The 27,737-nt window shown below is 37.3% G+C and overlaps 1 protein-coding gene across 1 annotated transcript; it reads left to right on the top strand.

Moving 5' to 3' along the window:
* The first annotated feature begins 16 nt into the window (after positions 1–16).
* LOC117913543 (O-fucosyltransferase 38) lies at positions 17–27,233 on the top strand. Its single transcript, XM_034828540.1, has 11 exons — positions 17–310; positions 1,455–1,530; positions 2,075–2,142; positions 7,951–8,039; positions 8,147–8,324; positions 23,870–23,998; positions 24,408–24,544; positions 25,022–25,235; positions 25,341–25,525; positions 26,223–26,318; positions 26,620–27,233. Exons 1-11 carry the CDS (start codon positions 110–112, stop codon positions 26,744–26,746), a joined length of 1,500 nt encoding a protein of 499 aa, XP_034684431.1. The 5' UTR covers positions 17–109; the 3' UTR covers positions 26,747–27,233.
* Positions 27,234–27,737: the final 504 nt, after the last annotated feature.

Genomic DNA, 27,737 nt, shown 5'->3' with positions numbered 1-27,737 from the left:
TCATCTCCATCCCTCCTAACTGTTTCACACCCAAGTTTCGCTCGTTTCATTTCCTGCAATTTGTAGAAGAGAGAAGCGTAGGAATAGAGTTGAGACATGTATTGTTGAGATGGTGAACAGCAGGGGTTATTCCCACTCGAGAGCCTCTTCAACATCTAAGTTTCTCCCCAGGAAACCAACTCTTTATACCATCACTGTGTATATAATCCTTCTCTTTGCCTTCTCCATTGTCATATTTCTATTCTATACGAGGGATGTTTTGGAAGATGAACAGAAGCCCCTGTCCTCGGAGGATTCTCAGTTTGTGCAGGTATGACTATTTTACTCACTGTATTGCACGTATGCAGAGAAGGATCTCGATTTGTTTGGTGCTTTTTAGAACTGGGTTTTCGTTTTCGTGTTATATTTTTTTGATGGGTGTTTATTGGTTCTAAGGCGGGGGAAGAATGTACGATTTTATTCTTTGTTCTTTACATTTATATTGTGGGTTTTTTTTGTGACCTTTCAATTGCGTGGGGTTTGCTAATTTGGGGTCTTGGGTAACTGTATCCTTGTCTTTACATTTGTTTGTGAAGTAGGTTCTGAGTGGCTCAGATTTGTGAAAGTTTGTAGATCTGAAATTGGGGGTTGAGGGGTTTATTTGTTCTTATGTATGAATGTTGGTGCAACTTGGAAGTAAATGATAATGTTGAGAGCAGTTTTTAGTATAATGTGATTGGCGACATTTTCCCCCATTTCCCCCCTTTCTGGTAGCACTAGAACAGAACAGATTAAGAGTTTGTTTGAGGGTGATTCTTGGGGGGCTTCCTAGTATTCCCCAAGAAAAAAAAACTAAGCATATAAAATTTAAGGTAGTAAAAATTTTTTAATGCCTCAAAATTTTTTTTAACAGTTTTTCAAAGTCATCCAAATGAAATCTAAGTGTTCGGATGAATACACTTCTTGTTTCTCTCTCTCTCTCTCTCTCTCTCTTTAACTTCTATATAAAATTTAAGTTCTTAAAGACTTATATTGAAAATGTATTGATTTTTAGAAACTAATTAAGTAGTAATTCAAATATTAAAATTTTGATATTTGTTTCTGGTAGCAATACTGAGTGTTACATATCACTTTGTTTATATATATATATATAGATGTATGTATGTATGTATGTATGTATGTATGTATGTGTGTGTGTATGTATATATTCCAAACCACATTTTGAAACTCCTTTAGTGATTGCTTTGGCAAATATAGAAGGTGAAAAATACAATGGTATGTTAAACCATCTAGCTTATTGAGCCAGAACTCAAATCTTCTTCTGGCTTTGACTTGCTTATTTTAATTGGAGAATGTTTATGGGCATTCCCTGTGAATAGCAGTTTGTTTTAATGAGTAATTTTTTCCATTTCTAGAGGAAGAATGAATGCAATATTTTTATGGATTAATGAAGTTGCTCTGCTTCCAATTTTCAGATGCAAGATGAACTTTGGAATGCTCCATCCAGCCATGGTTTACACCCTTGTGTCAAGCCTACTTCTAAATATAAAGGTTATTCTTAAATTTTTTCTCTTCTGCATCGAAATCTGGGCCCTTCTTCCTTGACCAGAACTCATAGAATTATTACTCAATCATATGTTTTAACTTTTGTAGTAGTACTAGTTTTATTAGTGTTTGCAGCAGCAAGCCTTTCTTCCATATTTTAAAGTTCTCCATTTGGTCTTTGTCAAATGCATTTTATTTTTTTCACTTTTCTCCTTCAAACTTTGAAATAATAGAAAACTATTTCACTGTTGGTTTTTCTAGTGAAAATTTTACAGAAAGAGTAGTCATACATAAGCAATGCTTCAAGGTCTTTCTGTTTTCCATTATACTTCAAGGAAACAAAATGCCACTAGTAGTTGAGGGAAGTTTGTATCCTATATCCTCCTTTTTTTTTTTTTTTGTGCACTTTAGGTTTTTAGTATTATTTGAGATTATATCCTTATTTCCACAATTCCTAAGTTACCGTTTGGTCTCGATATGCACATGGAAGTTCCCCCTTTCATTCTCTCTCTCTAAACTTACTCTTCTTTAACTTTGGTTGCAATTTCAGCCACCCAAGGATGGGATCGCTATATGACAGTAAAAAGCAATGGAGGACTAAATCAGATGCGTACTGGTGTAAGTCTTTTAGCATTTGCATCCCATGCCATCTTTTCTAACTTCTCATATTTTCTTCTATTGCTATTGTTAGAAAATAAGAGAAGTACTTGGTTAAGACAACTCCTTTATAAAGAACATGGATTGTTTTATGGAAAATGGACTTTTATAAGCTATGTTACATGGGTTTGAGTTCGGGTATTGGGTGCAGGTATGTGTCTAGGTGTTGGATAATTTGCATTCCAAAATCTTAGGACATGAGAATTTTGCTGAAAGTATCTCAACTATGAGAATTCCTTATATACATCATCAATAAAAAATAAATTAACACTAAAAATAAACATTGTATGATAAGTTATCTATATTACAATATGGTTTATTGTAGTTGGAAAATATATTTATTATATCTTTTCTAGTTTAATAAGATGTTATACATTATTTTACTTTGATGTTATCGCTAATTGTACATAAAGAATTTATTATTATTGATCTTTTATTTTAATAGAATGCTGAGAAAAGTCTTTAAGAAAATATTATACCAAATTATTAGTAAATGTTGATTAGTTTAAAGCTTTAAAAATTATATTAATTTTTTAATAAAAATTTTCTAATATACTGGATATTGATAAAATATAATTTATATTTAATTTCTTATCATATGAAAATTTTAATCTTTTTTTATATATCAATTATTATAATTTATTTTTAGATTTTATAAGATGTTAATTTTGATATTCGTCTTTAGATTTTATGCTATTAATTATTATATTTATTTTTAAATTTTATACGATATTGATTATTATATTTACCTTTAAATTTTATTTATTGTAATTTAAAAAAATAACAAAGAGATAAAGCATTTCTTCAATTACAAGACTTAGAAATTAATTCATTTTTTTTTATTACAATTTATGAATTGTATTTTATACATTATTTGTTATAATTAAAAAAAATAATAGAAAAGAGATAAATAATGAAATAGTTGTATAAGATAAAATATAAATATGATTAAAAAAATTTAAAGAAAGAGATAAAGCAATCATGAGCTAAATTTGAAGCAATATAAGAGTATTTGACATTGATCTCACACTGCACTTGTGTCATATCATGTCGACAAGGGTATTTGGGCTAAAGTTAATGTGTCCATATATTACAATTTATAAACATATTTAAGAATAAAAAGAAAGGCAATAAAATAGAAAAGACGAGTTCTTGTCAAAGATATATCTACTTTTGATTAATGTCTAATTGTTTTTTTTTTCTTTTTATTATATTGTAACTAAGTGCTCATACCCATCGCTAAAATCCTTTTTGGTTGAGTCTCCATTTCCTAAATTTGTAAGTGTAAAGGATAGACACCTAAACAATACCCATACTCAAAACATTCACACCAAAACCATGAACATAGCCTTGTATCATTAAAACACCCCTCAAGGAAACGTTAGTGCCTGAATGTGCCTTGCAACTTTGTGCACCTTTTTCCTTATTGCTTAGAACATAGATCCTTGGCTTATCATAAAATGTTTATTGGCTCTTAGTGAGCTTCACTCTTTGGTATTCCCTTCCATCTCACTAAATACTCCATTATAAGAGGTACTTCTTGTTGTTGAGTCATAAAATTGGGTATGATAGGACATTACCACCATGGTAGGTGCCTTCTAAGACTCTCCTTAACTTGGTTTCTTGTTTCCATGACAAGGCTTCAACGAACTTGTATGGAAGGCAAAATGAATTTTAAGACATGAAGGGAGTTCAACCTTGTAGGACACTTTACAAACTTTACCCACAATAAGTAGGGCATTTAAATCTTCCATGCCAATCGTTTTTTCTTAGGGACTTGAATTCCTAAGGTAGTAAGTTCACAAGGGCTAACTCCCTAACCTAATCCTTTGTATGCCACCTTCTACTATTGACCCATTTCTTTATTCTGTCAACCACCTTATCAAGGTAGGAGTGAGCTATGGTAATTATCAACTTACTCATGCAATCCTTTAACAAACTTGAATGTCATAACACTCTTAATAAAACTATAAGATCATCACTTTGATGTAAGGTGGTTATTACCTCATAGCTAGCTTGAGTGCTTTTCTACTATCTCGCTTCTTTATGGTTATATGAACATTAGGCCATGTGTAACAACTTGGCCATTTATTCTTATTGATGGTTATGATTGCCTCAATATAGTTTCAATAGGACATTCAATCTTTTTTTTTTTTTCCATCCATCCATCCATTCAAGGATGAAAGCTTATAGAAAAATGAAGATTTGACCCATCTACCTTGAAGAGCTTTCCCAGAACTTCCTAGTGAAATGAGTGTATTTTTGGCTAATGATAAATTCAGGCCAACCCAAACTCCTTTTTTTCTTTTTTCTTTTCTGAAAGATCATGAACAAGCATTTTATTACCATGAAATAAATACAAAGAAGGATGAGAAATCCTTGTCTCAAACACAACCACTTCATAGCTCTAATCAAAAGTAAGAAAAATTGTTCATTTTAGATGTTGATGGAAATACACAACCAAGAGCGGTTAGAACTATTGATTCTGAACTTAGGGGGGTAGAAAATCCCTTGCAAAAGAGATCAACTAATTAGTTCCCAATTTTGGTAACATATTTGCTATTTGGCTAGTTGCTTAAGGAATTTTGCCACAGGAACACTCCAACTTTAGATCAATATTAAAAAGTTGGCGTAACCACCCATTAAACCTTCACAAGCCTCTCTTCTTTTTATTAACCCAAGATGGGACTATTGCAAAATCTTCCTCTACTAGAAGATTGAATAAACTCTTAGTTTTATCTAGCTTTAAGTCTTTTGGCAAGACTAATGTCTTTGTCTTGATGGATATATCTTTTTGGCATTTATAATAATTTATCTCACTAATGTTTTGTGATGATTCATGAGCATTTCTCCAATTCCTAACTGTTTTGGGTTACCTAAGGAGCACCCTATCAAAATCAACTTCATGTAGCCCATTAGATGAGGCATCCATGTTGGGAGTATCTCTTCAACCAATTGAGCAAATATATGTACCATTGGAGTGCATGATATACATTGTGGGTCTTTGCCTATCAAAAAAAAGAAAATATACATCGTGGGTTTGAATCCTACAAGTTTAAGCTTTTAGGAAAATTGGTTTGTCTATATATACTAATTTCCATTTTAGCAATATAATGCTCAAATGGGTTTCTGGAAATGTTGCACTGGCTGATTCCCAAAAAGAAGAAGAGAAATAGATTAAATCTTAGATTATCTCCAAAGTACTCCATTTATCCTCCAAATTACCTCAATTCCAAATTCTAGTACTTCACTAGGTTACTTACGAACAAAAATATTACCTCTTTCACTACAAGTTTGTAAGAGTTGTTATAAAAGTAGCTAAAGAATTGATCCTCCACCATGACAGTTGATTTGTGGCCCCTCAACTAAGGTAATATTGATGATAAAGTCCTCAATCAAACTCTCTCATGGTCATGCAAGTGTTACCAGCGGCTCCAACATTCCTTTAAGGACCTTTACCATATATTTTTGGCATACATTATATGTCTTGACATTACTAGTGGCTCCAACATTCCTCTAAGGACCTTTACCTTATATTTTTGGCACGCATTATGAGTCTTGACATAGGTCTCATCCCTCATTTGAGGCTAATAGTAAGCATATTCTTTTTTTCTGATAAGAAACAATCATTTCATTGTGATGAAATATTAGGTACAAAGAAGGATGAGCAATCCTTCAAAAAGTACATAATTCTCTATACAAAGAGGGATAAAAAATGACAAATGAATATATACTAGTTCAAGAAGTCAAATATAGCTACAATTCACAATGGTATAAAATCTCCTACAAAAGAAACTATATGTCTAGCTCCACGTTTTGCTAATGCATCTGAGTAGTAAGCATATTCTAGTAGTATCCTTGGGCACCGTTGTCTTGGATTTGGGCTTGTAGAGTCTCTATCTTTTGGGGCATTAGGGGTTGTCATCCACCTAAAACTACTTTGCTTTTTCCTTACTAGCTATGTTGATAAGGCTCATGGCCTAGTGATCCTTCCCTTATTAGATTAACCAACTAGCATAGGGTTTACTACCATTGAACCAACCTTTGTCTTGTGGGTTAAGGCATTGATCGCCTGATAAGCTCTCTTGAGTATTGTACTCTCACAGCTCACTTAGGACTTGGCTTCTTCTAGTTTGAAGGAGCCATTGATATGCTATCATTCTTTACTGCAAAAGGTAGCTTCAAGAAGTAATGATTCCACATGTATTTTGACTCTTGCCATCCCCTTTTTGTAAATCCTACAGGGGCACTTCTTGTTGTTTAGCTTGTGGATTCCATAGGCTAGAGGATGCGTTTCTTCATGATATCCATAACAACTTAGGCTTTGATTGAGAAGTGTTTTCAAAATCAGTTCTGAAAAATTGTTTTTGAAAATTGGTTTCTGATGTTTGTAAAACAAAAGTTTGCTTGGGAACTTGAAATATTCTTAACCTGTTTTTTGTTTTTAAAATAATGTTCTAAAATTATCTTTAATTTGTAGTGTTTTTTATTTTTAATTATTCTCCTTGTTTTTTTAATTATTTTTTAAAATAGTCATTAGAAAAAAATTGAAAACAATTAAAATATGTTATCAAAATACACCTTGTTTTATGTTTTTAAGAACTGAATATTGTTTTTTGTCTTTTGGTTGCTAAATATTGTTTTATGTTTTTTTGTTGCTAAACATGTTTTCTATTTTTTTTTGTTCTTAAAAACAGAAACTATTTTTGAAAACAACTTCCAAACATACCCTTATATCTTCTTTTTTGTCATTTAATTTTTTTTTTCCTTTTTTTTATTTATTTTCCCTACTTGGTTTCCTTGCTCAATGAGAAAAGAATCCCAATGCACATAGTGCATAAAGATTGAAATAAAATCGAGATCTAACATATTCTCATGTTGCATGAAAGTGAGTCATAGAGTCCTAAAAGTGTTTTTTTTTTTTTTTTAAAAAAAAAAGATTTCCCTTCATGATATTGGTATTTAACTAGATTAGATCCTTATGATGTTCTTTCCCATGGAAGAAAGTCCAGTTGTTTTTTAGGTTTTTGTGGTTTGGGATGGTTGGTATTTTCCTCTTCTCTCCATCTCTTGCTAGCCTTTTGGCATTGGTTGTATACTTCGTTGTGTATGTGGTTGCGCCATTTGTGCTTTTTAATGTATTCTATCTTTTACCTATCAAAAATAAATAAATAAATAAATAAAATAAAATAAAATAAAATAAAATAAAAAACCTAGATTAGATCCTTATGATATCTTATGATGATCAAATACTTATGCACATTTTTTTTATTTTCTCTAAACATGTGTTTTTTTAATCCAACAATCATTTGCAAGAACAATATTCTATATAATCTGACAATGAAGTATATCATATTTTCAATATCAGTATTATTGAAAGTATACCATCATGATAAAATGTTTTGATCGACAAGCAGTTTAATTGAATTCAACAATGAAATTTCAGATGATGCCAACCAACTTTTAACATCTGTAAACTAAATTTAAGACTCGGTATCAATACTTTAGCACATAAATTTTGAACTATATGACATGTTCACTAAGGGAAATTTCTAAATATTAGCAGTTGATATAAAACACGGATGAAAGATGGCAACTAATGCCCAAGTGTCATGTCCCCTTTTAGAATATTGTTATAACTTGAAACAGTGGTTTGATATGTTACATCTACTATTTTAAATGGATGGATTAGTGCTATTCTATTAACTAAGCTTAAATTTTGCTTTTTGGTTTTCTTAATTATAATTATTCACCTTGTTTTGTTTATAGATATCTGATATGGTGGCTGTGGCACGCATAATGAATGCAACGCTAGTAATTCCTCAATTGGATAGACGCTCATTTTGGAAAGATTCAAGGTCTTTTAAAGCATTACTTTCTCCTGTCTGACACTTTGGAGCAAGTCAGTTCTTTTCAGCATGTCTATTCTACTTACATGTTCTAATTTCTACATATATTGATGCAGTACGTTTGCTGATATATTTGATGAACTTCATTTCATGACAACCTTGCAAGGGGATGTGAGGATTGTCAAAGAGCTCCCTAAGCAGTTGGAGTCTGTTCCTCGAGCTCGGAAGCACTTCACATCCTGGTCTAGTATGGGCTACTATCAGGAGATGACACATTTATGGGAGGAATATCAGGTATTTTTTCTTTGACTTTTTTTTTCCCTGTTTATTGATAAAGTAAAGAATTCATTGTAAAAATGGTAGCCAATGCTTGAGCACCCAAGGTGTATGACAAAAGAAATTATCTAAAAGTGCAAACAAGAAAGCCCACTCTGAAACCAATCACTTGCACCTGAACAAAGGAGGACTTTGCTACAAAGAACATCCTTGAAAACTCTCCCATTCCTTTCCTTCCAAATATACTACACAATATTTAAAGCCATCTTCCTCTCCCTTATTCTAATGTTCTGTTTCTAACATAAAGATTCCAAACAAATAGCACGTAAAATACTGAACAATTATTTAAAGAAGACCTAGGCTGTCTTGGGGACACTGAGGTGAAGCTTACTCCGGCTCTGAGGTGCTTGGGGCTAGGTTATTTAGGTGTTTATGGAAAATCTTAGCTCAAGCGACAGATGGCTAGGCTCTAGTATTATACAAGAGGACAAGGTATTTGAGAAATAATTGGCAAGATCTCCTCTCTGGTGGTTTTGATGCAAGAAACCAGGTTGAGGTTTTAGAGTTGTCAAAGCTATTTAGAAAGTAACAAACGGGGCCTTTCCAATCATTGCCCTGTAATATTAGGGTTGAATGCCATCAGGTGGGTCCTATTCCCTTTAGGTTTGAGAATATGAGGCTTCAACATTTACCTTTGGGCCATTGGTTAAGATTTGATGCAGGGAGTGTTCTGTCTCAGGGTGGGAGCACCATGGGTTTGCGCAAAACTAAAGTTCATCAAAATCAAGCTTAAAGAGTGGAATAAGTAGGCGCTTGAATGCCATTGTGCTTGAGGATAATGTACGAAGAGAAAATAAGCTGGAAGCAAAAATTTGTAGTGAGCTGGGTGAAAAAAGGGGATTGCAATGCGAATTATTCCACAGAGCAGCAATGGAAAGGGAAACAAAAAGTTCATCAAATTTATCCTTCAAGTAGGTTAGACTTTGGAAGATTAGGAGGCTATTTTGGATGAAATCTTGAGTTTCTTTTCTTACCTCCCCTGAAGAAGTTATCTTTTTACATTTTCCTTGGCTAGATTGGTATTCCATTCCAGAGAAGGTGTTGGGCCTTTGAGAGACCTTTTTTTTCAAGATGAGATGAGAGAGCATGGTACTTGAGTTAGACAAAAACATAGTTGCAAACTCAGTTTACCTCCTTCCTTGTAACCATGCTTTTCATCACCAGAAAACCCTATATGGCCAATTTCCTGATTTTGTGCAAGAGTTGAGAGTCTGTGGATCACTCAGTTATTCATTGCTATTTTTCCTATGCACTTTGTCAGTGGCTTTTTTCTGTGGCAGCATCTCTTGGGCAGTTCCAAAAGAAATTGCAGCAATGTGGAAATTATTTTTGAGGTTTGGTCATCAATGATTGGATCAAGTTTCCTGGAGGAAAAAATGATAGGACAAAAATCTTGCAGACTTGTGCCACTCTAGCTGTCATTTGGGTGATAGGCTGGAGAGGAATATAGGTTATAAGAAGGTATCTCTGGATGATGTTGGATACCTTTATTCCATTCTCTTTGGAGTTTGGTGTTGTTGAGAGAGAGAAAGAAGAAAGACCTTAATTCTCATTAATATAATTAATCTACTTACAATTGAGAAATATATATATATACAAGGCTAGGAGTCCTAACTACCATACATGTATCCTATATTAACAAGGAAAGGTTATATACTATAAATACATTATATTCAACACTCCCCTTCAAGCTGGAGCATATACGTCATATGCACCAAGCTTGTTACAAATATATTTAATCCTAGGACCTCTGAGAGATTTAGTGAAGATGTCAGCTAGTTGATCATTTGAATTAACAAAACTTGTAGCAACACATCCTGATGCGATCTTCTCTCTAATGAAATGACAGTCAACTTCAATATGTTTGGTCCTTTCATGAAAGACTGGATTGGATGCAATATGTAATGCGGCCTGGTTATCACATATGAGTTTCATCTGTTCATCCTTTCCAAATCTCAACTCTAGAAGAAGATGTCTCAACCATATGAGTTCACATGTTGCCAAAGCCATAGCTCGATACTCGGCTTCAGCGCTAGATCTGGCCACTACATCTTGTTTCTTACTCTTCCAAGATATTAGATTACCTCCAATAAAAACACAGTACCCTGAAGTGGAACGTCTATCTATGGGTGAGCCAGCCCAATCTGCATCTGTGTAACCAACAACCTGAGTATGACCTCTGTTCTCGTACAACACACCTTGGCCTGGTGTACTTTTGATATATCGAAGAATGCGGATTACAGCATCCCAATGGCTATCACATGGTGACTGTAGGAATTGACTAACAACACTCACAGGAAAAGAAATGTCTGGACGAGTAATGGTGAGATAGTTCAATTTACCTACGAGCCGTCGATATCTCCCGGGGTCTCCTAAAGGCTCCCCCTGTCCTGGTACAAGTTTGACATTCGGATCCATAGGTGTGTCTACCGGTTTACAGTCTAACATACCAGTTTCTTCCAGGATGTCTAAAGCATACTTCCTTTGGGAAAGGACCACAGCAGAACTGGATTGAGCTATCTCAATTCCCAAGAAATACTTGAGTTTCCCCAAGTCTTTGGTCTGAAAGTGGGTAAAAAGGTGTTGCTTTAGTTTCTGAATACCATCCTGATCACTGCCTGTAATGACGATGTCGTCCACATAAACAACCAGATAAATACACTGCCCCAAAGAGTTATGATGATAGAAAACTGAATGGTCTGCTGTACTGCGAAGCATGCCAAACTCTTGAACAACAGAACTAAAACGGCTAAACCATGCTCGAGGAGATTGTTTCAAGCCATATAGAGAACGGCGTAACCTGCATACTAAACCAGACTCCCCCTGAGCAACAAAACCAGGAGGTTGCTCCATATAAACTTCCTCGGCAAGATCACCATGAAGGAAGGCATTTTTAATATCCAATTGATAAAGAGGCCAAGAACACATGGCAGCCATGGAGAGAAGCAGACGGACAGAAGCAATCTTGGCAACCGGAGAGAATGTGTCACCATAATCAGAACCATAAACCTGAGTATAGCCTTTAGCAACTAAGCGGGCCTTAAGGCGATCAACCTGACCATCAGGACCAACCTTAACTGCGTAAACCCAACGACAGCCAACGGTAGATTTACCCGAGGGTAAAACAACAAGATCCCAAGTGCCATTAGAGTGCAGAGCAGCCATTTCATCCACCATTGCCTGTCGCCAGCCTGGATGGGAAAGAGCTTCATGGGTGCTCTTTGGAAGAGAAACAGAGGATATAGCAGAAACAAAAGCAGAATAGGGTGAAGATAATCGATGATAACTCAAAAAATTGTAAATAGGATGAGGATTACGAGTAGAGCGAGTACCTTTCCGAACAGCAATGGGTAAGTCATTAGGAGAAGGCAGAGCCGGGGTAGGTGAAGCCGAAGGGATAGGAAGTGAGTCAGCAGGTGCCTCAGCAAAAGGGAGAGGAGCAACGACACGAGGGCGACGATGATAAACCTGAAGTGGTCGAGGAGGCATAGCATCAGGTGGGGAGACAATGGGAATAGGCAAGACTTCAGAAACAGGAAGAGACTCAGAAGTGGTGGAAAAGAATGGTGAGTCCTCAAAGAAGGTGACATCAGCGGAGATAAAGTATCGATGAGTCTCAAGGGAATAACAACGATAACCCTTCTGAAGTCTGGAGTATCCCAAGAAGAGACACTTCATGGCTTTGGCGGAAAGCTTGTCCTGTCCAGGAGTGAGAATATGAACAAAGCAAGTACAACCAAAGACACGAGGAGGAAGGAAATAAAGTGGTTGGTCAGGGAAGAGAAGGGAGTGAGGAATCTGATCATGTAAAACAGAGGAGGGCATACGATTAATCAAATAACAAGCGGTAAGAACAGCGTCCCCCCAAAAACGAAAAGGAACATTGCTATGGAGGAGGAGAGTACGAGCTGTCTCAACAAGATGTCGATTCTTGCGTTCAGCTACCCCATTTTGTTGAGGAGTATGAGCACAAGAAGATTGATGAAGAATCCCATGATGAGACATAAACGAAGTAAATGGGGCTGAAAAATATTCCCTGGCATTGTCACTGCGTAACACACGAATAGAAACATTGAACTGGGTTTGGATTTCAGCATAAAATTTCTGGAAAATAGAGAATAACTCAGCTCGATTTTTCATTAAAAATAACCAAGTACATCGAGAATAATCATCAATGAAAGTGACAAAATACTGAAATCCTAAAGTAGACGCAGTCCGACAAGGACCCCAAACATCAGTGTGGACAAGCTCAAAAGGAGACTTTGCCCGATTATTCAAACGCTTTGGGAACGAGACACGAGTATGTTTCCCAAGCTGACATGACTCACACGGAAGCGACGATAAAGTGGAAAAACGAGGGACCATCTTCTGGAACTTGGAGAGACTAGGGTGGCCCAGACGATTGTGAATGAGGAGAGGAGCATCAGTGGAAATGCAAACTGCAGGAGATGAATCCGAGGTGAGGTGATAGAGGCCTTGAGACTCACGTCCTATGCCAATCGTCTTCCCCGTACTCCGGTCCTGCAAGGTCACAAATTTATCAGAAAAGGTAATAGAGCAATTAAGAGTACGAGTGATTTTGCTGATGGAAATAAGATTAAAAGGACATTCAGGAGTATAAAGGACAGAAGTGAGAGGTAGAGAAGGCAGAGGAAGGGCCAAACCAATACCTTTAGCCACAGTTTGAGAACCATTAGCTAAGGTAACAGTAGGTAAAGCAGAGGTAGTAGTAATAGAGGAGAAAAGATCCTTATTACCAGATAAGTGATCAGAAGCTCCAGAATCTAGAATCCAGGGTCCAAGAGAAGATGTGTGGGTAAGGCAGGCAGAGGCATTACCAGGCTGGCCAACAGAGGCAACAGAAGCCTGAGATGCGGAAGAGCTCGGAGCTTGAGGCAGCGGAGAATCAGAGGACTGGGCCACATGGGCAGTGCGAGGAGGTCGTCCATGTAACTGATAGCAACGATCGCGAGTGTGGCCAAGTTTATTGCAATAGGTGCAATGAGGACGTTGACCTCTACCTCGGGTACCACTACGGCCTCCTCGAGAGTTAGTTTGAGAAACTAACACAGAAGAATCTGAAGTGCTATCAAATGGCAAAGTCTGAGTGGAGGAGATACGGAGGAGGCGAGCAAACACATCATCCAAGGACGGAACTGATGAACTACCAAGAATCTGATCGCGGACAGGCTCAAGATCCGGACGGAGGCCAATAAGAGTAAGAACCATGAAGAACTTGTCAAGCTGTGTTTGTTGAGCCCCAACATCAGGAGTAAGAGGCATCACAGTCAAGAACTCCTCCTTAAGAGAGGCAATCTGGCCAATATAAGTAGATAGATCCAAGTCCTGTTGGCTGAGATGGACAATAGCAGAAGCCACCTTATAAAGACGCTGGATATCATTCGTATATAATCCTTTGGCCTGAGTCCAAAATTTAAAACAAGTTTTGTAGGCCCGAAGATGAAGAAGAATCTTGGGATCAACCGATTGCCATAATACACTACATAACTGTGCATCTATCTTCCTCCACTGTACGCGGTCAACCTCAGGGATATCTGCCTCCTGTGTAATCAAGTGATCCTCATATCCTTGACCCATAAACCAAAGTTCAACAGAGGCAGACCAGGAAAGATAATTGTCACTGCCAACCAATTTCTCCGAAGTAATCATAGGAGATCCAGATATAACAGCGGAAAAATGGAATTTTTAGTAGTCATATCTACTTATCTGGAGAATGAAGTATGTTTGGATTGAAGAGAGCCCTAATACGGCTTCAGATTGCGGCGTGGCACCACCGAAAAAGGGAGACGGCCTCAGATCGCGGCGTGGTACCACCAGAAAGGTAGAAGAACACTTCCCAAGGCACGTGCAGGGATTGGAGTAGAGAAAAAGTAGTCGGAGCTTCGCCGGAAAGACTGTTTGGAGGGCCGACGGAGACAAAAATCCCCAAAAGAGGTACGTGCAGGGCTCGAATGGGAGAACCAGGGAGGTAAGGAGGCTGGTCGGCGTCAGGCGAGGCTGCTGGAGGAGCGCCGGACGGAAATGTGCGCGTGGGCGGCGCGTGGATGCTTTGTTGGTGCCGGTGCCTTCATAAAAGTTGTAGATCTCCTCCAGGCGCTCCTTCTGGTATGGTCGGTGTCGGAAAAATACGTCGCCGGAAAAGTTCGCCGGAAAATTTTGCCGGCGGTGAGTTGTTTCTGTCGACGATCCGAATGACCGGAAAGTATTGGGAGATGGGGAAGGTGACCGGAATGAAACACGGTCACCGGAAGGTTTCCCGGAGTTGATGACACGGGAAACAGGAAAGAATTAGGTTTTCTTCCTTGGCTCTGATACCATGTTGAGAGAGAGAAAGAAGAAAGACCTTAATTCTCATTAATGTAATTAATCTACTTACAATTGAGAAATATATATATACAAGGCTAGGAGTCCTAACTACCATACATGTATCCTATATTAACAAGGAAAGGTTATATACTATAAATACATTATATTCAACAGGTGTTAATGATTTTTATGGAGCTTCTCTTGGTATTTTGTAAGGAACAAACATATTATTCATCCATTGAATGATAAATACAAAGAAGGACAAGCAATTCGTCAAAGATATATAATTTTTATCAGAAAGTAAACAAGTATCCTGTTCCACAAAATGACTGTCCATCTTCACAAAGAAAAGAAAATGCAATGTACACATAGTAGAGAAACTTCATACACTCAAGGGGGAATAAACTCTCCAACAAAGGAGACCAAGTGCTTTGCTCCTAGCTTGGTTAACCGGTCCACAACTTGATTGGCTGAATGAGGAACCCAAGGGAAGGAGCATCCCACCTCACTAGCAACCTCTATTATTTTGCATATCCAATTATCAAACTTCCATGAGCCTCTCTCCCTATTAGACAACCGAGATACTACAGTGGTAGAATCTTCTCTACAATTAATTGGATAGGCACAAAGCTTTGACCTGCAACAAACCGAAACGCTAATATCTCTGCCTCAATAGCTGACCCTACTCCTATAAGTTTAGAGTAAGCTCTCAATACTATAATTGAAATGATTGCTTATCATGCTTCCAAATACCTAATTGTTTAGGATTGTTCGAAGAACATTGGTCAAAGTAACTTCACCTAACCTACTAAAGGGGGTAACTAGTTAATCATGGCTTTCTTTGATCTCTCTAAGTAGTAGACACTCTTCCAATCTAGTATTAGAATATACAAAGAAATAACCGCAAAAGGAGAAGAGAAAAGGTAAATCAAATCCCAAATGGCATCCATAAATCTCCATCTATCATCAAATAGCCTAGCATTCCTCTTCAACCATAAGACCCTTATCAAGGATAGGACAACCATTAGCCAAAGAGTCTTCTCTTTTGGTAGTCTGGTAACTAACATCCTTGCTATGCCTCTAACAGGAGCCCATTTGACATTGCCTACGCAAAACAATCTATGACAAAGTTCTAGTGTTGTGAGACAATGGAAAAAAGATGACATGCTAATTCACTATTCTGAAAACACATAACACATTGGTTGGGCTAAGAGCTTTATAGGGCTTCCTCAATTGAACAAAGCTTTAGTATTAATCTCTTTATTAGCTACAACCTATGTAAAAGACTCTACCTTGGGTGGAGTTTTTGAGTTCTAGTTTAACTTATTACAAGTAAAAGGGTTCAAGATAATTCTCTGGAGAGAATTAAGATCAATGGGGAATGGTTACTAGAGGAGCAGGAAATTAGGGAAGGAATTGCTAATGCGTTTAAAAATTTTCTATCAGAAGATTCGGGGTGGAAGGCGGATATTGGGAGAATTCAGCTTGAGCAGATCAGCCATCAAGAGGCTGAAAACCTGGAGAGGCCCTTTTCAGAGGAAGAAATTCATGCGGCCCTGATGGAGATGAATGGGGACAAAGCCCCTGGCCCGGATGGATTTACTCTGGCCTTTTGGCAAAGCTGTTGGGAGTTTATCAAGGAGGAGATCCTAGAAATGTTCAAGGAATTCTACGAACATGGCTCTTTCCTAAAGAGCCTTAACAATACTTTCTTGGTGTTGATTCCCAAGAAAAGTGGGGCTGAGGACCTAGGAGACTTTAGACCCATTAGTCTCCTGGGGGGGTTGTACAAGTTATTGGCTAAAGTGCTAGCTAACAGACTGAAGACAGTGGTTGGAAAGGTGGTATCTACTTCTCAGAATGCCTTTGTGAGGGGAAGACAAATCTTTGACGCCTCCTTAATTGCAAATGAAGTGATAGACTCGTGGCAGAAACGAAAAGAAAAGGGTCTAATATGTAAGCTGGATATAGAAAAAGCCTATGATAGTATCAACTGGAAGTTTTTGTTGAAGGTGTTGCAAAAAATGGGCTTTGAGCCAAAGTGGGTGGGGTGGATGTGGAGCTGCTTATCTTCAGCCAAATTTTCAGTGTTGGTTAATGGCGTGCCTGCAGGTTTCTTTCCCAGCACTAAAGGTCTTAGACAAGGAGACCCCCTGTCTCCTTATCTCTTTGTTATGGGGATGGAAGTGTTAGATGTTCTTATTAGGAGAGCTGTGGAGGGGGGCTTCTTATCAGGGTGTAATATAAGGGGTGGCAGGGAACCCTCTCTGATTATCTCTCATTTGTTCTTTGCTGACGATACAATTATTTTCTGTGAGGCCAGAAAGGAGCATCTAACTCATTTAAGTTGGATTTTATTCTGGTTTGAAGCGGCGTCAGGCCTAAGGATTAATCTAGCCAAGAGTGAAATCATTCCAGTTGGAGAAGTGGTGGAGATGGAGGAGTTGGCTGTTGAGCTAGGATGCAGGGTGGGGTCCTTACCTTCTCAGTACTTGGGTCTTCCCTTAGGGGCTCCTAATAAAGCGCCCTATATGTGGAATGGGATGGAAGAGAGAGTCAGGAGGAGACTAGCTCTTTGGAAACGGCAATATATCTCTAAAGGGGGAAGAGTTACTCTAATAAAGAGTACTTTGGCTAGCATGCCAATCTACCAAATGTCCATCTTTAGAATGCCCAAGATTGTTGCTAGAAGACTTGAGAAAGTGCAAAGGGACTTCTTGTGGGGAGGGGGAAATATGGAGGGGAAAATTCATTTGGTTAATTGGGAGGTGGTTTGCACAGACAAGGACAAAGGTGGGCTAGGCCTAAGGAAGCTAGCCATGTTGAACAAAGCTTTGCTTGGTAAGTGGATATGGAGATTTGCTTGTGACAAAGATAATCTTTGGAAACAAGTGATCAAGGTGAAGTATGGGCAGGAGGAGTTTGGGTGGAGGCCAAAGAAGGCTAATGGGGCAGTGGGGGTAGGGGTTTGGAAAGAGATTTGGAAAGAATCAGATTGGTGCTGGAATAACATGACTTTCAGAGTAGGGAAGGGCAACAAGATCAGATTTTGGACAGATGTGTGGTGTACAGAGTCAGCGCTGTCCCATTGTTTCCCTCATCTCTTTGGTATGACGGTGCAAAGGAATGCAACGGTTGAGGAAATGTGGGATCAAAATTCGGGGCAAGGAAATTGGAATCTAAACTTTGTGAGGGATTTCAATGATTGGGAGATGGAGTTGGTTGGGAATTTTTTACATATATTGAGGGGTCACAAGCCCTCTTTGGAGGAAGATTCAGTCCTGTGGAGGAAAGGAAAAAGAGGTCAGTTCAGGGTCAAGGAAGCGTATAGCTTGTTGGCGAGGTCTGCTGATACAGATTTTCCTTCTAGGAGCATTTGGGTGGCACGGGTGCCTACTAAAGCTGCTTTTTTTGTGTGGGAGGCGACTTGGGGGAAGGTGCTCACTTTGGATAGACTTCAAAGAAGAGGGCTTCAACTTCCAAATCGCTGCTTCCTATGTGGTTGTGAGGAAGAAAGTGTAAATCATATCCTTATTCATTGTACAATGGTTAGAGCTCTATGGGATATTGTTTTTGGTTTAGTTGATGTGAAATGGGTTTTTCCAGAAAGTGTAAAGGAGGTCTTAGCTAGCTGGAGGGGCTCGTTTGTGGGAAAGAAAAGGAAAAAGATTTGGGACGCCATTCCGTTGTGTATTTTTTGGACGGTGTGGAAGGAGAGGAATAGATTAGCTTTTAGGGGAGGTGTGTTGAATGTGCAGAAGTTAAAGCATTTTTTTGTTTGTAATCTTTGGAGTTGGGCCAAATTGTATGTAGGTGAGGAGGCGTTCTCCCTTATAGGTTTCCTGGAGTGGATAGCTTCCAGTTAAAGGGAGGCGATTCTTTTGTTCTTGTTGTTGTTTTTGTGGCCTTAGCTGCCTTGTATACTCCCTGTATACCTTGTGGCGTTGTGCCTTTTGAATGAATATCCTTTACTTATAAAAAAAAAAAAAAGGGTTCAAGATAAGAGCGACTAAAAGAGCTTTATAGAAAGAGTTCATTGAGAGGAGTCTTGAGGGTGCTAATGAAAAAACTCTTTATCTAGGAAGGAAAGTGATAGGTACACATGTAGTAAGAAGGAAAGAAGGCTAGTTAGTTCCTCAATCTCTAAATCAGAAATGTTTTCAACTAAAATTGAAATTCCTTGATAGATAGGTAGGGGATGAAACTAGAACAGAGGAACCAAGAAAATTTCTCGGCCTTGCAACTTTGAAAAGATTTGGAATTAAAGCTGGCGAGATCAATCACCAAACCAAATATCCTCTTAAAAAAATGTAATTTTGTGTCATGTCCCATTAAATATTGGTTAAAATTATAAATATTGTCGAAAACTTGAGTAATAGCCGTCCAAGTACAATAGTGTAACCATCTAACAACAGTGTTGGTATCCCAACCATTAGAGTGCAGCTCTTAAATGCTTAAGATGACCCTATGCCAAAAAACTTTGTTATCTCTAGGAAACCTCCACAATTGCTTACCTAGAAGAGCTTTATTCCTCAAAGAGATTCTCCTTGATCCAAAACCTCCATTCCTTTGACATTTGTACACATGTTCCCAGCTAACTAGGTGGTCTTTCTTCTCTTCCTCAAATCTTGACTAAAGAAAGTCCCTTTGTACTCTTTCAATCCTGGAGGCCACTTTTATTGAGTCCTTAAAAATTGAAACTAAATAAATGGGGATAAGAGATAAATAGGATTGTACAAGGTTTATTCTACCTCCCAAGGACAAAAAGGCTTTCTTCTAGCCATGTAACTGACAAGAAATCCTAACATTGGATCCCTGAGAGAAGAATCTCTAGGAACCCTACCAAAGGCAGATCTAAGTTGATAAGGGGCCAATCAAAGACGCTAATTCCAGCAAGAAACTAAAGCATGAATAGAATCCTCTCTTACACTAATGCTTGCCAATGAGTTTTTTTCTAGATTAATTTTTAGGCTTGATATGCAATCAAACACCATTAAGATAAGCTTAAGATTTTGGAACACCTCTCTATTAGCTTTTTAGGGAAAAAAATGTATCATCTGCAAACTGAAGAAAATAATGATTTGCTTAGTGTCATCATGTCATATTAGAGAATGATTTGCTCTTTTGTCATACTAGAGGCTTCATTTTCTTACAGTACTACTGTCTATCGCCCTTCACACAACCTCTTAAGCTAAATTTTTTATGGTTGTCCATTAGGAAACCTAGGCCAAATGGAATTGAGATTATCATCAGAATCTTAGAAGTGAGATTGTTTTAATTTTAAGTCGGTGGGAGAGGATTCTGCTATAGAACATGTTCTTGGTTTGAGTAGTTATTCTAGATTTAAAGGGAAATTCACTACTTGTTATTTCCTGGGTGAGGAAAATGTCATGGGATGTATGCAAGCTAGGTTGAAAGCCTTCATGGGTTTAACATCCACAAACCTTTTTGTTTTTGTTTTTTGTTGTTTTTTTTTTTATCCCCATGAAGACTTGAACCAACCCTTTACCACTTAAGCCAACCTTTGTTTTTAATGGGAAAACAAAGATATATTAGGAAGCATCAATTAAAAAAAGGGGACACACACCCAATGTATGTAAGGAGTATACAAGAGAAGCCACATAGACAAAAAAGAAGTAGCACCAAAGATAAGAACAACTAGAAACCACTATCCACGGTTCAAGATATCAATATAATCCAATATAGAAGCACACCCTCTCCCTTGTAGGGCTCTAGACCATTCCATAAAAGACCTAATAAGGGTTTCTTTAAGCGTATGGTTGTTTAGTTCTTCCTTATTGAAGGTCCTTTTGTTTCATTAAATACTCCACACCCTCCTCTGCCTTTTGTCCATGCCCCTCACCTTCTAACTTGGTAATACCAATTGTAGCCCAAAGATAGCTAACATGTTGCACCACTTTCTAGTTATTTCACAATGGATAAAAATGTGGTTTGTCAATTGCTCACTAAGTTTACAAAGACTGCATTTATTAGTCATTGACCCCTCCTTTCCTCATAAGAACATCAATGGTTATGATCTTCCCCCACACAACCTCCTAAGGAAAAAATAAAAAGTAAAAAATAAAAATGTGAAGAGGCATAAGTGCCCAAATTTCTTTGGTAAGAACAAGGCTTGATTCTCATCATGTAAAGAAGTATAGAAAGATTTCACTTGAAAAGTCTCTTCCTTCCCTTAAGTAGCTATCCTCTCTTAATTCTTGCTCTCTCACCTTATGGATGAGCTCCTTAAATTGCATCACAACTCCTAACTCTGAACTCCCAATCTTGAAAATACCTTTTGAACAGAAGGGACCAAGAGCCTTTTTCCTCCCTTGCCACTCTTAACTGAACTACTGTTGCATTCTTATTAGAGGCAATCATGGACAACGAAGGGAATGCCTCTTTTAGAGAACATTCACCCATCCATCCAACCAAAATTTGGTTTTGTGGCTATTTTTATCCAAAATGGAGGTCCTAAGGTTGAATTCCTCCCATCTTCTTTTAATTGCTTTCCATAACCTCATACCAAAAGATTCTCTTACTTCTAAAGTATACCAACCACTTGACCTCTCCATATTTTCCTTGGATTATCTTCCTCCATGGGCTATCATGCTCAAGGGCATATCTCGACAACCATTTTCTTAACAAGGCTTTATTAAGAACATCTAACTTTTTCATTCTCAATCCTTCATTCCTTTTATCTTTACACGCTATTCCCCAACTCACGAGGCACATTTTTCTCTCTTTAAGATGACTCCCTCACAAGAAATCTCTTTGATATTTTCTTAACCTTCTCACGTTTCTTGGTATCATAAGAAGGAACGTGAAATATATGGGAGGGCTTGTGGAGGCGCTCTTTAGGCGAGTCAATCTTCTTCCCTTCGATAACTACTGTTTCTTTTAGGGGTCAATCTCCTTTTAAACGTCTCCTTAACTAAATCCCACACTCCACAAGACTTATAAGATGCTCCCAATGGTAGCCCAAGATAGATGGAAAGGAGGCTCTCAACCTCACACCCAAACAATGAAGCCAAAATGTTTAAATCTTTCCCTTAACCAGTCAAAGTCGTGTTGCTCTTTTTCAAGTTAACTTTCAAACCCGACACAAGCTCAAAACATGGTAGGACCCAATTCCAATATTTCAGCTGATCAACATTAGCCTAAAATAAAAAAAATAAAAAAAGGCATCATTTGCAAATAAAAAAATTTGAGACTTCCATCCTACTCCCCCTCTACTTTCAACCTTAAAGCTACTTAAACAACTTTCTTGGATTGCTCAAAGATTTGGTAGCTCAAAGTTCCCATAACTAGAACAAACAAATAAGGGGAGAGGAAATTCCCCTCACCTTAAACTTCAATAGCTAAGGGAGATTTCCATTAGAGAGTTGTTAACTAGAACCCACCTTCTTATTGAAGAAATGTAGAAGCAAATCCATGTCAACCATCTTGGTCCAAAACCCATTTTTTTCATGATTGAAAGGAGGAAGTTCCAATTTACGTGATCATAAGCTTTTTCTAAGTCTAGCATGCATACCAATCCCTCCCTAGAGCTTTTTTTTTCTTGAATCTATGGTCTCACTAGCAGTCAAGGCTGCATCAAGAATTTGTTTGCCCTCCACAAATGCATTTTAGTGCTTTGACACTACCTTGGCAATCACCTTTTTTAGTCCATTCACCAAGACCTTAGCTAGGATTGTTGAGACTCCCAACAAAGCTAATCAACCTGAGATCCTTGATATCTTCAGCTTGTCCCTCTTTAGGAATAGGAACCAAAAAGGTGGCACTGAAAAGCCCGTACTTTGTGGTAGCTGATTTTTGCTTTGTTCGATGTATAGTAGGTGATGCACTCTTCAGTTTGGGAATTTCTCGAGTTAGCCTAGATCTTTTATTGGAAAAAAAAAAAAAACTTGGAAGGTTACTCTATTATGTGTGTTTTGCGTAGTTGTGACAAGTACACTTAGACTCCAGGAATCACAACGCCATGCTTCGGTGCCTTGCCTGACTCTAAGTGCCGCCCCTTCACAAAGGTGTTGATTAGGCCCGCAAGGCACTCGTCTCCAGCCAAGCGCAACACCCCAAACAAGTGCGCCTTTTCGATCATTCCTCTTCTTCTTCTCCTTCTTCTAATCTTCTCCTTCTAGTCTTCTTCTTCTTCTTCTTCTTCTTCTCCGATGATTGAGTTGCAGAGGCTAAGGCTTTTCTTTTTGGCTTTGTTGTTTCTAAACAACATCATTTTGGCCAGAACAAGGTCCAAAACAACCTTGTTTTGGCCTTTCAATTTTTATTTTTATTTTTATTTTTAAAAAGTGTCAAAACCATGTTGTTTTGGACCTTCTTTAAAAAAAAAAAAAACCAAAACGACGTCATTTTGGACCTGTTCTTGTATTGCAGCCCCCAAATACCCATTTTGAAGCCAACAAAACAAAAAACAAAGCTCCAACTCCTCAGGCTCCAAAAGAACTTTGCACCTTGGTGTGCCTTGAGCCTTTTAAAATTATGATGTTTTGGACCATCTTGAAGGAGAGAAATAAGAGAGCCTTCGATAATTGTGAAAGCTTGGACCAAACAATTAAAAATTCTTTCTTGAACCTTTTTTGGAATTGATTAGATTGTATATTGGGGACAATTCTTTTTCATTGATAGAATTTGTGGATTGGTTAGCCTCTTTCTAAGGTGCGTTCCCTGGTTTTTGTGTCTTTGCACCTCATTTTTTGGTCTTTTGGTTGCTTTGTATACATTGTGTATACTTTCTTTTCTCTTAAATCCATTTTTCACTAACCTATTAAAAAGAAAAAAAAATCAATGGATATGGTGATTGACCAACCTTCAGGCTTTCCGTGGAAGGATTCCTTATCCTCCTTTTCTTTTTTCATTTAACCAATCTATTATAAAGAAAAATCAAAACCACCTTGGTTTTTAAATTAAAATAGTGGTCCTATACAATCAACAAAACAAACTTGCTTCTAATGCTATTTTTGACTAAATGGGGTGGTTTTGGTTCTACGGTGTTGAATGCCCCTGAGTTTTGAATATTTAATTTGTGAGCAGTGATATCTTATTAGGTGTATTCTGTAATTAACACAAAATAAGCTGAAAGAAATACTTTATATCCACTTGCTTGTTTGATAAGTTCAATTTCTAGACTTCAAGGTGGCTTATCAAGTTGGTTTATGCAGGTGATTCATGTTGCAAAATCTGATTCTCGACTTGCAAACAATGATTTGCCTATTGATATACAAAGGTTGAGATGTCGTGCTTTATACCATGCTCTCCGTTTCTCTCCTCAAATAGAGAACCTGGGAAAGGTTTGAACTACTGTTCTTGTGGTATTAATTTCACTAATCTCCTGATGGAGGTTTTAATTTTGGTTTCATCATCATACCTAAGTCCCTGATACAATTGAATAAGTAAATTCTAAGAACTCTCTTTCAAATCTCATTGAAATGTTGCAGATCATGATTAAAATTCAGTGGGCCAGATTTTGAAATCTGTCAAATTTTGTGATGGCTCAGAGCATTCAGATTGAAATGCCCAAAAATTTTGAAGTCTCAACACACTTTAAAACCTCACTGAAAAATCATCGTGTTTCATTAGGAAAAAGAAATGTACGTGATCCCCATTTATATTTGCTCTCAGTATGCATGCATTTAAGAGGTCTCCAATGGGGCTTCCTGTTAAATTAGGTTCTGAGCATGCATGACGGTGACACCACAGAAGCTGGTGGAGCGGCTGAGATCACGCGGGAGAAGATACATTGCTCTTCATCTGAGATATGAGAAAGACATGCTTTCATTTACTGGTTGTACTTATGGTCTCACAGATGCTGAATCTGAAGAGCTGAGAATAATGAGGTGAGCGGTGACATGCACGCATAAGGAAATGCATCCATAGTTGCATTCATGTCCTAGTGAATAGAAGAGGCAAACTTTCCTGCTTCTGTCTTTATTTTTGTTCTGTAGTTCTCTTCTGTAAGCATTCTTTTCGTTGCCTTCTTTGCAAGATTTTAAATTTCAGTTTCAGCACCAGGTCTTGGTTGAACAAAATTGAAATAAGAGCTTAAAATTCTATATTTTTTTTTCCCTAAATATTGTAATGTGGAAGTTTTGCAAAGTTTATACCATTGACAAGTCCAAAATTGTCTAGTAGTGAAATTATGACAGGATAGTTTTATTTATTCCCAAAACATTTATTTGATAGTTCAGAAATATGATAAAGCAGATAGTTGGATTCGTCCCTCTAATTTTGATGCTAGCATTTCTCAAATGTAGTACCTTGTTCCTCTTTAAGTATTATTCAGTAGGATATTAGCTTATTTTCCATTTGTTCAGGGAGAACACAAACCATTGGAAGATGAAGAAGATAAATGCAACAGAACAGAGAATAGGAGGCTTCTGTCCGCTAACTCCGAAGGAGATTGGAATATTTCTTCGAGCTCTTGGTTATCTTCCATCGACATTAATTTATATTGCAGCTGGTGAAATCTATGGTGGTGATGCTCGCCTTTTAGAGCTCAAATCCCGCTTTCCGAATTTAATTTTCAAGGTTGGTCAATCAATATCTTAGCTCATCTAAACTGCCAAGATAGTTTAGTTCCGTGAAACTGGTTAATTTGGTGCAATTATGAAGAGAGTGCCAAATTGATGACAGGAAACAATAGCAACTCAGGAAGAATTGAAAGCATTTGCCCATCATTCGTCTCAAACTGCGGCACTTGATTACATTATCTCTATAGAAAGTGATGTGTTCATTCCGTCACATTCGGGTAACATGGCAAGAGCTGTCGAGGGGCATCGCAGATTCTTGGGTCACCGCAAGACAATCACCCCAGACAGGTATTAGTCAGAACAAAAATATTTTTATTTTCTTCATTTTTTCTGTTTGTAAACTGAAACTCAGACCACCCAAGATATGCTTGGAATTGATCTTATCTATTTTGCTTTTTGGTCAGGACATGAATGCCATGGCCCAATAATTTTCCATGAAAAAAGTGCTCCAACTGACATTAGCTTGTTGCAGAAGCAGGGTGTCCTAATATGATGTTGGACCTTTTTATAACCAAACATCCATAGATAAAACTAGAAAAGTAATGAAACTTAATTGTCTTGTTTTCTATCTAGTCTATTAATTAACAATATCTGAATCACATTGAGAGTTTTGCTTGCATGAGTTTTTCCTGCACATGAGGTTTTTGTTTACTTAGGTTCTGTTTGTTTCTCTGGAAATATCTTGTGGTAGAAAAATTATGTTTCTGTTTAACAAACTGAATTTTAAAACTTTTTTATCAGAAAATTTCTTTCCAAATTATATCATGAGTTTTGATTTGCTCTAAGGTTTGATGGAAGTTGTTCCCTCTACTTTCATTGCTCCATTGTTGTAGTATCATTACATTGTTTGGGGAAAAGAAGGCTTTCATGCTCCAAACTCAAATTGAGGGAAAAAAAAAAAGAGGTTTAATATTATTTCCATTTTATTCTACTGAAGTTCCTCCTATCAATCTCTTATATTCGTGTTTATTAACTTCATTTGCAGGAAAGGACTTGTTGACATTTTTGATAAACTGGAGGCAGGACAGCTAAAAGAAGGATCATCATTATCATATCTAGTGACAAAGATGCACAAGAATAGGTAACTTTATTGTAACCTTTTTCATAAAGTTTGTTAGAAATAAGGGCATATCTATACCATTAGGTTATTTTTAGGCACCACACTGAAATGGGATCATTTTTTAAGGGAACTGTAAATCACTTTTAACGAGTCTTTAACACATAATTTTGTTCGATGAAATGGAGTCATTATAACCTAACCATACTGAAATGAGAAAATACAACGCAAGACAACTTTCTCTTATTTTCTTGAATTTCTACTACCTTAGTTTGAACAAAGTATTGAGAGATACAGGCTCATTTAGTTTCCATGTGAGTTACAGGCAAGGAGCTCCAAGGAAAAGAGGAGGTTCACTGCCAGGAGTTAAAGGCCGAGCACGGTTTAGAACTGAGGAATCCTTCTATGAAAATCCATACCCAGAGTGTATATGTAGTTCAAAGAAACATTAGATGAGAGACACAGACAACACCACCATTCTGTTCTTCTGGAGCAGCTCTGTGAATCCCTTGATCAGACCTCACTTAGCCTGATTTGTATTCAGTTCTGGGGTAAGCTATATTGAAGCTCTGAGTAGGAATCTCAAGCGAAATGGCAAACTCTCTGTTACTTCTTTATTCTCTCCTTCCCCCACCTTTTTTTTTTTATTTAGGCTTCTAATTTATCTCATTTAGATGGGAGGGGGGGGTTGCATGATGAAATCCTTGGGGAAAAGAAGTATTAGTCTGTTCATAATTTGGGAAACCTTGAGCTATTGAGCTGTGAATTTCTGGAAAGCATCCAATTCTGTGTACACATGCTTGAATACACAGCTGTTTCATTTGCTATCAACTGAATTTCATGGATAGCCCTAAACTATTAAAGAGAAGGAAAATGTGTTGGTGTTTGGCAGGTTGGAATATATGATGGGAATGAAAAAGTCATTGCATTTCCTGCTCATTATTTTGTCTGAATTGTCTTTTAGCAATGAGAATAAATCTTTTTATCTAAATATATTGTGCGTTTCACTTCATGGTTTTCTTTAAATTTAGATGACATTTTTTATTCTTTTAAAAACTTAATATCCGATATTCCATAAACTTATATTTTTTGTCATTGTTCTCAAGACACCTCTTGATCTGTAGACTGGACGAAAACGTAGTTCAGCCTAGGACATTTACATCAATGAAAATGTCTATCAAATTCCAATTTCTCTACTTTTCTCTGCATAGATGATTCACATATAAGCCATCTCCGAGTGTACTTGGAACCTATAATGCAATTATCATCCCCTTTTAACTTTGACCAGGAAGGATGACTGAGACTCCACTTTGGTTGATGTGATCATGTCATTTTTTGATAAATTGATGTCACTGATCATGGTCGAAAGAACTATACCATTTTTTCGTCAATGACTAATTAAGTTTAAAAAAATCACCCACAAGAAGGAATGAATTAGGTGTT

Source organism: Vitis riparia, chromosome 4 (genome assembly GCF_004353265.1).
Source record: "Vitis riparia cultivar Riparia Gloire de Montpellier isolate 1030 chromosome 4, EGFV_Vit.rip_1.0, whole genome shotgun sequence".
Lineage (NCBI taxonomy): Eukaryota > Viridiplantae > Streptophyta > Magnoliopsida > Vitales > Vitaceae > Vitis > Vitis riparia.
This window is presented reverse-complemented; position numbering and strand designations above follow the sequence as displayed.